The 14,926-nt window shown below is 43.4% G+C and overlaps 1 protein-coding gene across 2 annotated transcripts; it reads right to left on the minus strand.

Moving 5' to 3' along the window:
* Positions 1 to 4,643: 4,643 nt before the first annotated feature.
* On the minus strand, positions 4,644 to 7,102 carry LOC4338385 (uncharacterized). Of its 2 annotated transcripts, none has more exons than XM_015782021.3 (4): positions 6,967 to 7,102; positions 6,780 to 6,857; positions 5,063 to 5,167; positions 4,644 to 4,976 (listed from the first exon to the last, which is right to left on the minus strand). In XM_015782021.3, exons 1-4 carry the CDS (start codon positions 6,982 to 6,984, stop codon positions 4,860 to 4,862), a joined length of 318 nt encoding a protein of 105 aa, XP_015637507.1. In that variant the 5' UTR covers positions 6,985 to 7,102; the 3' UTR covers positions 4,644 to 4,859. The 2 variants fall into 2 exon arrangements, with proteins under 2 accessions (XP_015637507.1, XP_015637506.1); XM_015782020.3 differs by having other exon boundaries at positions 6,780 to 6,860.
* Positions 7,103 to 14,926: the final 7,824 nt, after the last annotated feature.

Raw genomic sequence — 14,926 nt, forward strand, 5'->3', positions numbered from 1 at the left:
AATTAGATCATAGCAGTATTCTCTCTTAGTCTCTTTTTAAACGGAGCGGCACAAAATACAAACTAAGGTTGTACTAATTTCATTGAATATAAAACGTCACCATCTGTACTATAATGTAGTAATTTGAGCAAATACGTTAAATACGGATCATTCGATCATTAGACCCAACGGTCCAGATACATCCCACGATCCTCCGGATGAAATCATTCGTGCAACTCCCCCAAACCCATTCCCGTCATTTGCTCAACCACGATGCACACTCTCCCCCTTCGCCGTGCCCGGCCTCCGCCTACTACCGCGCCTCCTATGCCGCGCCCAATGGCCGATCTCCTGATCCCCTTTGCCGCTTTGCACCCACTGTCAGCCATCCACTCCATCTCGCCGTCGTTTGGATCCCCTCCCACACTCTCACGACTGATAGCCCTGCAAGGGACCCATGAGGGAGAAGGGGTGTGGCAATGACATCTCCCATCACCGCCATTTTCGTGCTCGATCGACAGGTGCAGCTCCCTCGCCAGCATGATGCAACGGCATAGGTGAAAACTACAGGCAATGCCCATGCCCATGTCATGGACATCTTTTTACATCCTTTCACATGTCGAGCTCACTCTCACCATCCATTTCTCGATAATTCTGTTGTTTTAACCATAGATTTGGTTTTTTTTTTTTTGAACGAAAGACACAGCGTGTCTATTCGTTGAATATAGAAGGAGTGTTATTTACAGGTAAAAAAAAACAAGGAGATATTTACAGACAAAGCGGCATTCTATGGCAATATCTTAGCTAGGCGTTTGGCTCCCACCAGTGCCCAAGATCTGGACTCCTTAATTTTTGCAATAAGATCAGGGGATAGCTCCTTGTTCCTAAAGATTCTCTGGTTCCGCTCTTTTCATATTTCCCAAGAGATTAGGAAGACTAGGGATCGAATACCTTTTCTGGGGACACCCTAGTGTGTTGCTAGCTTTTCCAACCAGTCGTGGACTGATGTCGCTTGTACCCAGTTAGTCGGCCTCATGTGGTTGCAGGCTATCCAGGTAGTGATCGCTTCTTAAACTCTCCTTGTGAATATGCACTCCACCATTAGGTGAAGGGCAGTTTCCCCTGTGCAATGGCATAATGGATAGTAACTGTTGTTTTGCCATCCTCAAGTTTCGAGTCTGTCTGATGTCCATACCCTGTTTTGAATGATTAGTCACGCGAAGGTTTTGCATTTCCTTGAGGCCTAGTCTTTCTAGATTAAGGTATCGAAGTTTGTTTTGAGTGATCCGAAGGATTGCGCTTTGTAAGCTAAGGAGGCGGTGTATTCCCCATAGCTGGTGAGCTTCCAAGAGATATCGTCGGCCTCGTCTGGTGATAGTGTTATCTGTTGAATTGCCGTCCACATAGTGACCAGTTGGTCGAGCAAATTCGTTGTCACCCCATGTGCAATGGGTAAGTCGAGACCTTCAAGCCACTGCCAGCTCGAGATTGCCTTATTGAGCAAACGGTTCTTTCTCCGGGAGACCGAATACGCTAGGGGTGCAACATCTTTAGGCCGTCGACCATTAATCCAAGCAGCTATCCTAGAAGCTAATCGTGTTCCCGTTGCCGATTTGAATTTTGACGGCTACCGCGAAGAGGAGTTTGTCATTGTTGTTGCACAACGTCTCCATTCCCACCCAAGCATTTTCTAGTGACCTCCACTTGTGCCCTAGCTAGTGAAGGTGTAGGGCCGTCACAAATTTCTCGAGGTTGAGGATCCTCATGCAAGTTTTGATCCAGTTGACCTTGCATTTTCTGCCAGTGATGTCTCGAGATCTGGCCCAGAGGAAACATTTTCGTTGCTTGTCGAGAACTTCCAAGGATTCTTTGTTCACCTTGAGGGCGGTGAGAAGGTAGACAGGTTGCGAGGTGAGCATAGATTTAACCAAGGTTGTTCTACCCGTCAGACCCAGGTTCCTCCCTATCTACCCAGCCAGGCGTCCTACCGACTAATCGAAGAGGGGCTAGAGGTGCACTTTGTGCAATCGACCGAGCATTAGAGGTAGGCCTAAATATTTCAGCGGAAAGGCTGTCCTTGTGACTTGGGATTCCCCCAGGATGGTGTCGATGTCAAGATTGTCACACCTGATTGGTGCCACCAGCGATTTCTGGAAGTTTGTGCGAAGGCTCGTTGCTTCTCCGAACTTCTCGAGAAGGCTCGTGGGAGCATCAATAAATTGTGTTGATAAAAACCACGGCGCATCTGCATAGAGAGAGGTTCAAAGGTGTGCATGCATGCCTCTCAAACTGCTGAGAATCTTTAGCTCCGTAGCTTTGCCCATAATTTTTTTGGAGTGGGTCAATTGCAAGGATGAAGAGGAGAGGGGACAGTGGATCGCCCTGACAGAGTCCACAACCATGGCGAATCTCCTCCCCTGGGATGCCATTGAGAAGGATCTTTGAATGGGAGGTTACGAGGAGGGCCCCTAGCCAATTTATCCACCGTTGCGGGAAACCCTGATGCTGAAGCAACGCCATTAGGTAATCCCAACGAACGAAGTCGGAAGCTTTGGAGATGTCGAGCTTGAACAGCAGTGTGGGTCGCTTGTTCCTGTGGTAGCTTCGAGCTAGGTTGCGCACATACGTGAAGTTATCGTGGTTGCTCTGTCCACGGATGAAAGCGCTCTGGCTAGTCAAAACCAAGGAGTGCCGCCTTAGGTGTAAGGTCAGCAGCTTGGAGAAGATTTGGTTGTTTGTTTTTACAACCTATTATTCATTCGTTTGTCTAAGAATCCTCATTGTCGGTGCCGAGAATGACTAGAAATGCAGGATCACTATTGTTGCCCAAAAGGTGCTCGTTGAATTCGTGCGTAACCCACTGGTTGTCCAAACATTTTATGGTTATCAATTTTTTTTAAATACGTACATTCAGACAAGGATGATACATGTAAAAGAACTGGTCTTTTATTCCCTATATATAGCTAGGTGCTTAATTGCGCAGTATGAATTGCAAAACGATTAAAAGTACAATCTACAATTTCAATGCTATTTCAAATATATGAAAAATAATGGTTTGAAAAGAAAACTGGTGTGTACCTGTGCATTGATAGCTGAGATACCAGAGTCAACGGTCCGTAAGCCAACACCAGAAGTTAAGTATGGGGCAGTAGTTCAACCACAATCCATATCATTCCGGATCCGGCTCCTCTGTCTTTAGGTGATAAAGGCATACGAGCATAGTAATATGTGCCTTGTGCTAAAGTGGGAAACAATGATTTTGCAGTTTATTGTGGTAACAATGGCAAACAGTAAAAGTGTTGTATATATGTACCATTCATGTGCTACTGTAGTGGGCTGTAGCCATCGATATCGTTAGTTCGCTGTAAATTTGACAGCTGAAAATATTCTAAAGGCACAGCATTGTGCTTCTCCTCTCTTCACTGTGTGAAGTCAGAGGATCTCCTTCCCTGCCGTTACTCTAGAATTTAACATTTCGTATCACAAATAATATAAACAGGTGTTATGATCACAAACGAGATTTTCGATCACAGTTAGAAGGATTCAAGTGATACATACCAAGAAATCGAGAATGAGGTCATGATGATCTTGTCGCTAATTACTTTTCCGCAAATCCTATCTACACCGATGAAATGTTTCGTAGGAGATTTAGGATGAGACGGCCGTTGTTTCTGCTTATCGTACATGAACTTAGTGAGTGGTCTCCTTATTTCACCCAACAAGTTGATGCAACTGGTAGGAATAGTCTTTCACCGCTTCAAAAGTGTACAGCAGCTATCAGGATGTTAGGTTATGGAACCGCGGCTGATTAACTTGATGAAGTCTTGAGGATTGCTCCAAGCACTTGTTTAGAATGTTTGGGAAAATTTGCTGAAGGGGTGATTGAAAAGTTTGGTGACGAATATCTACGCCCGCCAAGAGCCGATGAATTGGAAAAAATCTTACAAGAAAATGAGGCTCGTGATTTTCCTGGAATGTACGGAAGCATCGATTGTATATATTGGCCATGGAAGAATTGTTCGAAAGGTTGGGCAGGCATGTTCACTGTGGTAACAAAGGCGTTCCTACTATGATTCTTGAAGCAGTGGAAACTAAAGATCTTCGTATATGGCATGCTTTTTTTGGTACCGCCGGGTCTCAAAATGACATCAACGTTCTAAACAAGTCGCCACTGTTTATTCAAGCAATAAAAGAGGAAGCTCCAACGATACACTACAACGGAAACGGAACACAATATGACATGGGTTACTATCTTGCCGATAGACTAAAGGCATTGTAATATAATTATTATATTTATGGTTCATAAAAATTATTGTAATCATATATCTTATTCTATGCTTGATAGTATTAATCAAATATATAGCCACACAATGGTATACATAAATGCATTTGCAGTTGATCAAAGCTACATGCAAAGCATTAAACAGCTTACAGACAGACCCTCTATATGTGGGTTGTATGAGCTGTCTTTATATTTATATCTGTCTGGATGATAACTTCGAGGTTCTTGGAGACACACCCCTGTCTGTGGGTTGTACATGCCCTTAGGCTTCATATCACATAAAATTTGTATGAGAACACCTACATACTGCCATAGCGCAATCAATACATTGCAGTGCTTTTAGCAATTCAGAAAGTGAGAAATCAACACGAAACAGAAGCAGTGCAGTTCCAAATTGTCTTCAGCTAATATATTGATGATTCAAACAGATGCTAACGATGCAACTTAGATACAAGAGACGTTCATAATCCATAACAACTCCAACTACAACACTGAACCATCAAATATAGCTGATTCTGGTCAATCTTAGCCAAAGGCGTTTGGACATTACTAAGAGCGACGTAGCAAAGAGACAATCCTGGATACAAGACCATATAACTCATTTCGGGTTCCTGAGCACAATGATGACCGAATCCCCACGTAGGAACATCTTGCTAATGAACCTGTCCTTGTTCACTGGAAGAGCCTTCTTCTTGCCTTTACCAGTCTTTGGTACCTGCAGCAAGAGAAACCCATGTTACTGAAAAATAGCAGGACCGGAAAATGGACCAAAGGTTTAGAACTTCAGATAACACCATGTACCTCAGTCCACATCTCCCTAACATTCTCAAGAACCATGTTGCAATGGCGATCAAATGCCCTCACACGACCAAGCAACTTCTTGTTGTTCCGGCAATTGATAAGCACCTAGAAAGAAGAGTAAATAGAATCAGAACAGTGCATATCATACAAAGCATCAACTATAGTCAGAACAACCGTTTATGGTGGGCTAACTATGTAGGCAACTCCTAAAGACAACATTTACACTAACACTACAACAGAAGGACTATGGTCAATTATTCATATACATTCAAAAGGCTTCATTAACATAACGGGCTGTAGGTAACTCCTAAAGACAGCATTTACACTAACACTACAACAGAAGGACTATGGTCAATTATTCATATACATTCAAAAGGCTTCATTAACATAACGGGACTTAGAGAGCATCCTTATTGGCTAACAGAGTTGAGGAAACTACAGTTCATTCACCTATCAGGAAAAGAACACTTCCTTTTTTCAGAAATCCAGAGTTCATTCACCCATCAGGAGAAGGGCACTTCCTTATTTCAGAAGTCATAAGCATGGATTCTGATGTTCCTTATTCCTCCTTCAATAATTCCATGTAAAGATGTATTTTTCTCTTCCATTTTGAATATCGCGGTGTGTTGATGACTTTTAGTTACTAATGATGTACATAAATTTTAGCCATGTGCATATGCTTGTGATTACTTCATACATTATTTTCAATAGCTGCACAATGTATGACTAAGCTGTATGATGTTACTGTGTTTTCTTATTTCTACACACATTCAATTTTTACATCGATTAACTTTCACAGTTTGTGTCAAAAGTAGTGATACATTTTCACAAAAATGGTTAAATTTAGCGAACTTATTTTATTTTTGTTTCCAATGATTTTACATGCATGCAGTGCAAAGCTAATAGTATGGAAGCAAATCCTATACAGGACTCCACGATAAGTACTAATATTTACTGCATAATCAAGATCTCAAGGATATTTGGTTGGTTCAGTTATTTATTTTTTATTTAGACGTAATTTTCTTCGAAGATTTGATAGATGGCCTTATATCACCCTGTACAGCATATATATGTTCAATGTTAAATTGTTAATAGAAGAACTACAAAGTATATGTTGAACTTTCTCTATGAAATACCTTCAGTCTAGAGCAAAACCACCTCAAGTCGCTGTGTAATTTGTATAGTGAAGTGATCAAATCAAGTAGTAGTCATTGCACATGCACGATAACTAGTAGTTAATAAGTTAGTAACATTGTTCAATATTTCCAGTTTGAGGATGTAAAATCTTTAAAAATAACCATTATACTAATATGATATGGATTTATGAACATAGCTAACATCCTGGACAACTTGATCTACTTGGGATGGGTAAGAGGCAACTCTAACTATTCCACGTCATATAGGTAGGGAACAAGAATTCTATAGGCATGATGACACCGTTGTAATATTCTTCATCCCCTCAATCCAATTAGTTGGAACATGTAAGGATGTACTTTTGCAGAAGAATACGTCTAAGTGAGGAAACAGAGTAACTGAGCTAGGTTTTAAACTATATTTGACTAATTGGCTAGTCTGCCGGCAAGAACACGTAGAACAAACGAATTCCCGGCTAGGGGAAACCCACAAGTAAAGCAACAGTAGCAAACACCACAGTAAACAGTAAAGAAGTTTGGCTGAATCAAACTCCAGAAGAAGAAGAATCCCAGCACCAACCAACCTGGGTGTTGTTCTTCACGCTCATCATCAGCACGGACAGCGGCCCCGTACTGAATTCCTCCTCCTCCTTCTTCCCCTGCTGCTAGGAGAGAGTAAGAAACAAGAGACCAGGTAAGGTTAGTAGTTTCCCCAGAAAACCACGCGAACGGAGAGAAGAAACTTTCGAGGGTTTTGGGAAGGCCGCTTACAGTGGCTTCCTCCGCCATCGGCAGCGAAGGCGGGCGGGCGGCCGGCGAGCCTGGAGGCGGGAGAGGCCTCTGGATCTGGAGCTCAGGAGCGGAGACGATGTCGACGACGGCGAGTGGCGGCGGCTAGGGCAAACTCGCGGCTTGGGCACAAGTCCACCAAGATATATCGGCGCGACGGCTCACGGCTTCGTGGGCTGGGTTTGGCTGGCCTGTTAGGTATATATGGGCTTTGGGCCTTGGAGGTCGCTGCCAAGTGCAAACCCCGCCCCGCCAGGCCGATGCAATTATTAAGGAGGCGACTCCGGGGGTCAGTCGCGCGTGTCCCTCCCCGCGCGATTGGACATGTGTCGCGCACGAAAAAGGGATGGCAGACGCGCCACGCGGGAGAACGAGTTTCCCTTTTTTTTTTTTGCGTTTTTCGTTTCTGTTCGCTTTGCCTTTTTTTCCGTTTTTCCCTTTCTATTCAGTTTGGTTTTTCTTTTTTTGTTTCTCTTCTGTTTTTTTTTCGGTTTTTTTAAAGATGTATGAATACAAAGTTTGTATTCGTATGTATACCAAGCTAGTTTATATTCGTACGTATACAAAGTTTTTATACGCGCGTATACAAACTTTGTATACATGATGTAATTTCTTTTTTTTTATTTTTTAATATATATATATATATATATATATATATATATATATATATATATATATATATATATATATATATAAAGTTTGTATAATCGTATACAAAGTTTGCATACATCGTATATAAACTTTGTATATGTGTATATATTTTTTATGCATTAAAAATATATTCATATATATACACACACGTATATTCATATATATACATATGTATATACGTGTGTATATGTAATATATACATAAGTATAGTAGAAACAGAGAAGAGATTAGAGGCATAGAGGGGGGCGATTGACTGCGCGCGTAGGGGCGCGCGACTGATCGCGTATCAGCCGCCCCCCAACTCCGGCTCGGACGTCTGATGTTTGGAGGAAAATCGGACGCTGACGTCAGCGTCCGATTTACATGTAAAAACTACTTTAAACCGATTTTTCTCTTAAATTACTTATCCAAATCATGATTCGATTGCATCATTAAATTTGTTGCAATTAAATTTTCAAAACAAGACCACACATGGATATATTCCGATGAATTTTTTTTAGCTTATTATTGAATTATTTTTAAATGTTGCACGATGTTCCACCAGGTATATCGGAATTGTAGATCGAAAATATTTCACTCGTTTAAATCGGGTGTTGTTTCACCTTGTATAAAAATAATGTTTCAGCAAATAGCGAAAGAACGTTTCAATTCACTGCAACATTTGATCCATACATAGTGAAACATTATAAGTACACTAGGTGAAATATTTTTTGGTGGAACAAAAAAATGAAACGAATTCCCCTTAATAGGGGGTTTCTAAAATATGTGGGTTTTTTGTTGCAATAGAATATTTCAGCTCACTGCAACATTAGATCTATACATAGTGAAACATTGTGAGTACACTAGGTGAAACATTTTTGGTGGAACAAAAAATAAACCAAATTTCCTTAATAGGGTTTTCCAAAATATGTGGGTGATTTTTTGCAACGGCGCGTTCCATAATATCAAAATCCACTGCAACATTTGATCCGTACATAGTGAAACATCGCAAGTACACTAGCTGAAACATCGTAAAATTACTGGTTGAAACATTGAAAGAGATCATATGCAATATTCAAAAAAAATATCAATAGAAAGGCTAAAATATTTTTTTATCGAAATATAATCATGTGTGGTCTTGTTGTAAAGATTTAATTGTAACAAATACAACGGTGTGATCGGATCATAGATTGGATAATTAGTTTAAGAGAAAAATCGTTTTAAAACTACTTAAAGTAGGAGCGGCAGAGGCGCGGGCGCCCGAGGCGTCCGATATTTCCTTCTGCAGTCGGACGCCCGGCGCGCAGCATTCTCCAATTATTAACGTCGGTAAGTTCGAGTACATGATTTCCCTAATCTCTAATCCCAGAAATGTTTACCCCTCAGGAATTCAAAACCATATAAAATAGGTCCCATGGCAGTATGCATAAGCGGTTTAGCTGACGTAGCATCTTAGTAAAAAAAAAAAGAAAATAAAAAAATAGTGGGACCCATGTATCATCACCTACTACTTTTACTGTTCCTTTTCCCATGCCGGACCACGCACGCGCCAGCTGTCACAACCGCCGCCGTGCTGCAGCGGCAACCGACCCCGCTTGCGTCTTCACGGTGAACACCACCGTGGCGGCTGTCGCACCGCACCACGCTGAACCACCTCCGCTCGCTAGCGGCGATCCTTGTGCACGCGCCTTTTGCCATAGCCTACCTTGTTCGCGCCTTTTGCGGTGAACAATGCCAGGAGAATGCCCCCACGGCAGCCGTCACCGACAATGTACTGGCACCACCCACCGCAACCGCAGCTGACCCCGCCCGCGTCTTCATGGCGGTGGTGGCGGTGAACGCCCCACGACGACCGTCACACCCTACCGCGCATCCGCTCGCCGGTGGCAACCCTCGTTCACGCGTCTCCCAGCACAGCCATAGCCGATCCCCACCCGCACCTTCGTGACGGAGGACAACCCCGCAGTAGCCGTCACCAACCCGTGCTCGCGCCACCCACTGCAGCCGCAGCCAACCGTACCCGCGTCTTCGTGACGGAGGCGACGGCGAACGCCCCCTCGGCGGCCGTCGTACCCCACCACGCTAGACCGGCTTCGCCCGCAGGCTGTGACCCTCGTGCACGCGTCTCCCGTCACAATCACAGCTAACCCCACACCCACTCCTTCGTGGCGAAAGACCCTGCGACAGCCGTCGCCGACGTCATACTCGCGCATCCCACCATAGCCGCAACCGATCCCGCCTACGTCTTCACGACGGAGGCGGAGGCGGCGGCGAATGCCCCCACGGTGGTCGTCGCCGACGTCGTGCTCGCCATCATCAGATCAACAGACCAACCTCTGCATCTTCTTCTCCTCGCCATCATCAGATCAACAGCTTCGCTCCTCGCCATCCAATCGATTTTCCTCTTGTTGATGCATGCGCAGACTTCACAGCTCTACTCTTCTATAAATCAATCAATGCCCACATCCACAGGGGATGTGGGCACGGCTGGCGGCATGCCGGAGGAGGGCGGCGGCTTCGCTACCACGGGCGGGGGTGCCCAGTGGCGGCTTGCTGGCATGGAGGAAACGAAGAGAAATAGATGGAGAAGAGAGGAAGAGAGGAGGAAGAAGGAGAAGTCACTTGACACATGGATCCAATATTTGTTTTTATTCTGCCTTGTTGATTAAAATGCCACGTCAGTTAAACCACCTATGCATACTGCCATGGGACCTACTTTATATGGTTTTGAACATTTAAGGGGTAAACATTTCTGGTATTGGAGATTAGTGATATCTTACAGGCTCGACGTAAAGTTGAGGGATGGCAAGTGAACTTATTCCTTCGTTGCCACAATCTTGACCCAGCCTTTGTGGTAATGGGCCCTCGCGTCGGCCACAATCTTACCACGGTCCAACAAATAATGGGCTCCCATTTGTACGCAAACAACGACTGTTTGCCTTGTTATTTGGATTCCACTTTGGGCTCATTTTTTGTATGGTCCTGTCATCGGTGTCATGGAGAAAAAAGTTGGCGCCAATTTGAACCTTCCCGCGCGATTGCCACTCCGTGCTGACCGGGCGTAAGATCAGCAAGTAGTAACAAAAAAGAGGGAGGGGGGATTTTAATTAGTTTGCTGGTTGAAATTGCAAGTGTTTGGTATTTAAAATCAACATACAGCACAACACCGTCCTTGTTAAAAATGTATGTATACATCGTAAAAATGTTGTGGTCGGAAACACGTCATCCACCTCATCGAAAACTTCCTTTGTTTAAAAAAAAAACTTAAAATTCTAGTTATGAGTTTGAACAGATTTTATTTTTTTAGAGCAAGTATAATAGTAGGCTATAAGCCGGCTAAATGCTGAGGTGGAGAAAAGAAGAGAGGAGAGAGAAGAGAAACGGGCTGTAAACTTACAACCGGCTTGGACACAGGAACTAAGAAACTCTGTGTGAGAGACAAGTGGGCCCTGTATTAATTATAAAGAGCTAACTATTATATAGGCAGGCTGAGAGAAGTCTAAAAAAAACTTATAGCCAGCAGGTCAGCTGTATTATTAGCCTTTCTTATGAAGGTTGTATGTTACAACGGTGTCACGGGTGCGGCGCCCGCGGCCGGGCTAGCCAAACCGATCGATCCATATGCAATCAGGGAACAAACGGTGCGCGGGTGCGACTTGCGAGGTGCCTGCAAGGCTGGCCTAGCTTGCCACGCACAAACTATACTCAAGGGAGTAGTAGTAGGGTCGTAGGGACCACATGCATGCGCACGGGCCTGTTTTTTTTGTTTAATTTGACACGGGTGAAAAAAAGAATAAATATAATTCACAGGAATAAATCATCGACCTAACAAATTGAAATACATATACCATGTCCCATAAAAAAATACATATACCATGTGCACCATCATGTACGTCGTTATAGACATCACGTCGGAGCTTACATATTTAATGAACATGGTTGATCAAGCATGTATCGCTGGCCTATATCTCGAATACATATACCATGGCACGATGTAATTAATCTTTGATATTGTTTAATAGAAATGGCCTATATCACTGGCCTCAATGAATATTCCATTAAGTAATGAAATTACATACGGCCAGGATGTACGTAAAATGAAAAAAAACTAAACAGCATGAACACATCATATATATTGTCTTGTGGCAGCTTTTTCTCTCTAAATAGCAATATGCCTATAACTATCCAAAACAATGTCTTCAAAGAAGCCGACATTTGTCCGCCAATGTTGCCCAACCAACCAAACTATTAGTTTTGAGCTTTCATTCTCCCATACAACACTTTAAACAAACAAACAACAAGCAATCTCGAACAATACCGAAGAAGTCATAGCTTTCGCGCGCCCGGTCGGAGATAATCATCTTAAGAATATCACCATTTATTACAGAGGAAGGTTGTGCCTCCTATCAAAAGGACAACTAGAGACAAACCACACACTTTCTCAAAAAAAAAAAAAAACAGAGAGAGACCAACCGCACAGGGTAAGTCATGGTCACTGCTGGAGAAATCCACAATAGTCCTGGTTTGCAATCCCCTTTAGTCCCGAGTTGCAAATCGGAATCATGAATCTGGGACCAGAGATGCCGATTGGTAACAATCGACATATTGATTTTTTTTATTGTTTTTTGCTGTTTGCATATTGATTTTAAACCAAACTCAACAATTAAATCATCCACATTCACAGAAACATCACAAAATTATCCACAAATTCACAAATCGAATGAACATATTCAATTTGACATAAAAAATTCACATCACAAATTTACAGATCCAAATATATCGCAAATCAACAAATAAATCAACAAAAATCATCCACTCGTCGACATCGGAGCAAAAGCCGCGTGGGCCGCCGCCGCCCCCGCGTAGGCCGCCTTCGCTCATTCCTCGCTGCAAGAAAAGGAGAGGATAAGAGAGAGGAAAGAGAGAGGGAGAGAGAGGAGAGAGGAGGAAAGGGAGGAGGAGGAAGTTAAAGATGAGGAGGAGAAGTTTGCGATCGAGGAGGAGAGGATAAGTGTGAGGGATTATATACAATGCATTGATTTTTAGTCCCGGTTGGTAAAGATAGTAGGGGGCCAGACTCTTTTTGAATCGGGACTAAAAAAAATCTTTAGTTGCAGTTGGTAACATAAAGTGGCGTTGGGCTTTTTAACCGGGACAAGGATGTTTATTGGAACCGGAACTAATATGATATTTGGCCGACCCACGAAAGATCCGTTATCCAGTAGTGTCACCAAGCCGCTTTGAACTTCCACTGCCTAATCTTCCCGATTAAAATGGAGTACACCACCTATGTAGCCCCTTCCACTTGATCGCCATCAACTTAAAGCTTACCATGAACATAACCTATGAGTTTAGATAGAATAATTGAGAACTTTGTTTTTTAAAAAACTTCATATTTGTATATTACTTCTCAAATTTATGTTCATAAATTTTCGCTTCATGACACATAAATTTGCAATTTATCACAATTTTGGAATAAAAAAGATTCTGGCCTGTTGCATTTTATTTTTTCTTGGAGGAGGCCTCCTGGCTCGAGCCTTGTTTCTTGCGTCACAAACCAGGTGCACCACCACTATAACGGCTTACAAGATCAAAAAGACATCCCCGCATCGCCCGCATGTTCCAGAACCCAAACACAACGAAGAGACATATAGCAAGCAGGAGCCGATAAAGGAGGAATCCATCGCCGCAGCTGCTTACTCACCGACAATACCCCCCACCCCCCGTGTCTCTCCACCGCCGCTGCTCCCTCCTTCGATCAACCGCCGCTGCAACACGCTCCACCGACTCCACGCGCTGGGCCATTTCGTGCGACGACGACTTCCACGGCCGCCGACGCAGTGACCTCGCCGCCGACAACCCCATCTCTCCTCTCCAGCGCCGCGGTTCCACGACCCCCCCTCCCCCCCGCGCTGAGAAAATGGACATTAAGCCATTCTCAAAACGCGGTTTCGTTGGAATGCCATCCCGAAACAGCGATTCGCGAAAATGCCAATTTAGGCCACGCGCACTGCTACTTTGCCATTTTCTCCCTTTTAGCCATTTTCCGTTCCATTTTCGAAAATGCAAAGGATGGGGAGATGATTTTGCCCCTTTGTCCTGATGTTGAAATCTTGTGTGCATCGAGCTGGTCGAGCCATTTCAGCTCGCCACCGTGGGTAAGCGCCACCGCTACCGTCACCTGCATCGCCGATCCACCTCGCCTGCACCACCAGCCCACCTCCACAGCCTCCATCCTTCCCCAGCAGCCGAAGATCGTCGTCCGCAGCAGAGAGAAGAACTCAACTCCAACCCAAGCCCAAACCCTAACTAGGGTTAGGGTTATGGTGATGCAACGAAGAAATTCAACGGCAGGCAAGGACAACATGTCTCAAGGTAGTTCCTTTCGTGTTTCCGGACGCCAATTTTCTTGTTTTCAGCTTGGCCCCAGTGGACTTCCTGTTGTCAAGTGCCCAAGATGTGGGAGTGCAGTAGTGGAGTGCAAATCGTGAAGGCAAGGTGGTCAGGTGTTTTTCAAATGCGAGAAGAACGAACAATATGTTACTAAATTCTCCAATTTTGATTTGATATGAGATGGCTGGAATTTCAGAATGGTATCAGAAGTAATTTTCTTTGGTTTTGTTGTTTTGACAGGTTCCAGAACCTTGCACATTCTTCAAGTGGTATGATAGTTACTAGAGAATGGTTGAAGGAATGGAACTGGATTATATTGAACATAATCCAATACCAGTTGCAAGAGCTGTGGCAGGTGAAGGTGACATGGTTGATGAAGGCAAGATGGATAAGCTAACTAAGTGGATCCAGCTTCTTGTGTTGATGAACATAGGGCAAGGCCTACTAGTGCTGTTTGGTGTGTTTGTTATGCTTATGAAATGATGTAATTGATATGTTGGATGTAATAGATATGTAGTGAATGAGCTGTGATGTAGAAGGAATGGTTAATGTGTTGCTTTTGGTAATATATGTGCTCTGAACCATTTGTATTAGAACCCTGGAATGAGTTTATGAAAAGATGCAGTGTTTATGGCTAGTTGAGACTCTGAACAAAATATGTGTTATTGCAGTGTTTAAACCTGTGGGCAGTATGTTGGTAGTATTTTGCCAATATTTTGTCAAACTTTTGGCAGCATTTTGGCAGAGTAGTTGCATTTTTGAATTTATCAGCACAATTGTAGGCATAGCAATTTTAGTGTCAACACAAAACAAAATGGGCAGAATGTGTGCACATATGCCATCAGATCTGACATTACTAATACATAGGTTCAAATTAAGCTGGTTCAGTGCACATAGGTTCAAATTAATACATAAACCA

Source organism: Oryza sativa, chromosome 5, assembly GCF_034140825.1.
Source record: "Oryza sativa Japonica Group chromosome 5, ASM3414082v1".
NCBI lineage: Eukaryota > Viridiplantae > Streptophyta > Magnoliopsida > Poales > Poaceae > Oryza > Oryza sativa.

Coding starts and splice junctions, on each gene's coding strand:
- LOC4338385 (XM_015782020.3), bottom strand. Junction 5,168..6,779: donor GCGTGAAGAACAACACCCAG/GTTGGTTGGTGC, acceptor TCTTCTTTCTAG/GTGCTTATCAATTGCCGGAA. Junction 4,977..5,062: donor TTAGGGAGATGTGGACTGAG/GTACATGGTGTT, acceptor CTCTTGCTGCAG/GTACCAAAGACTGGTAAAGG.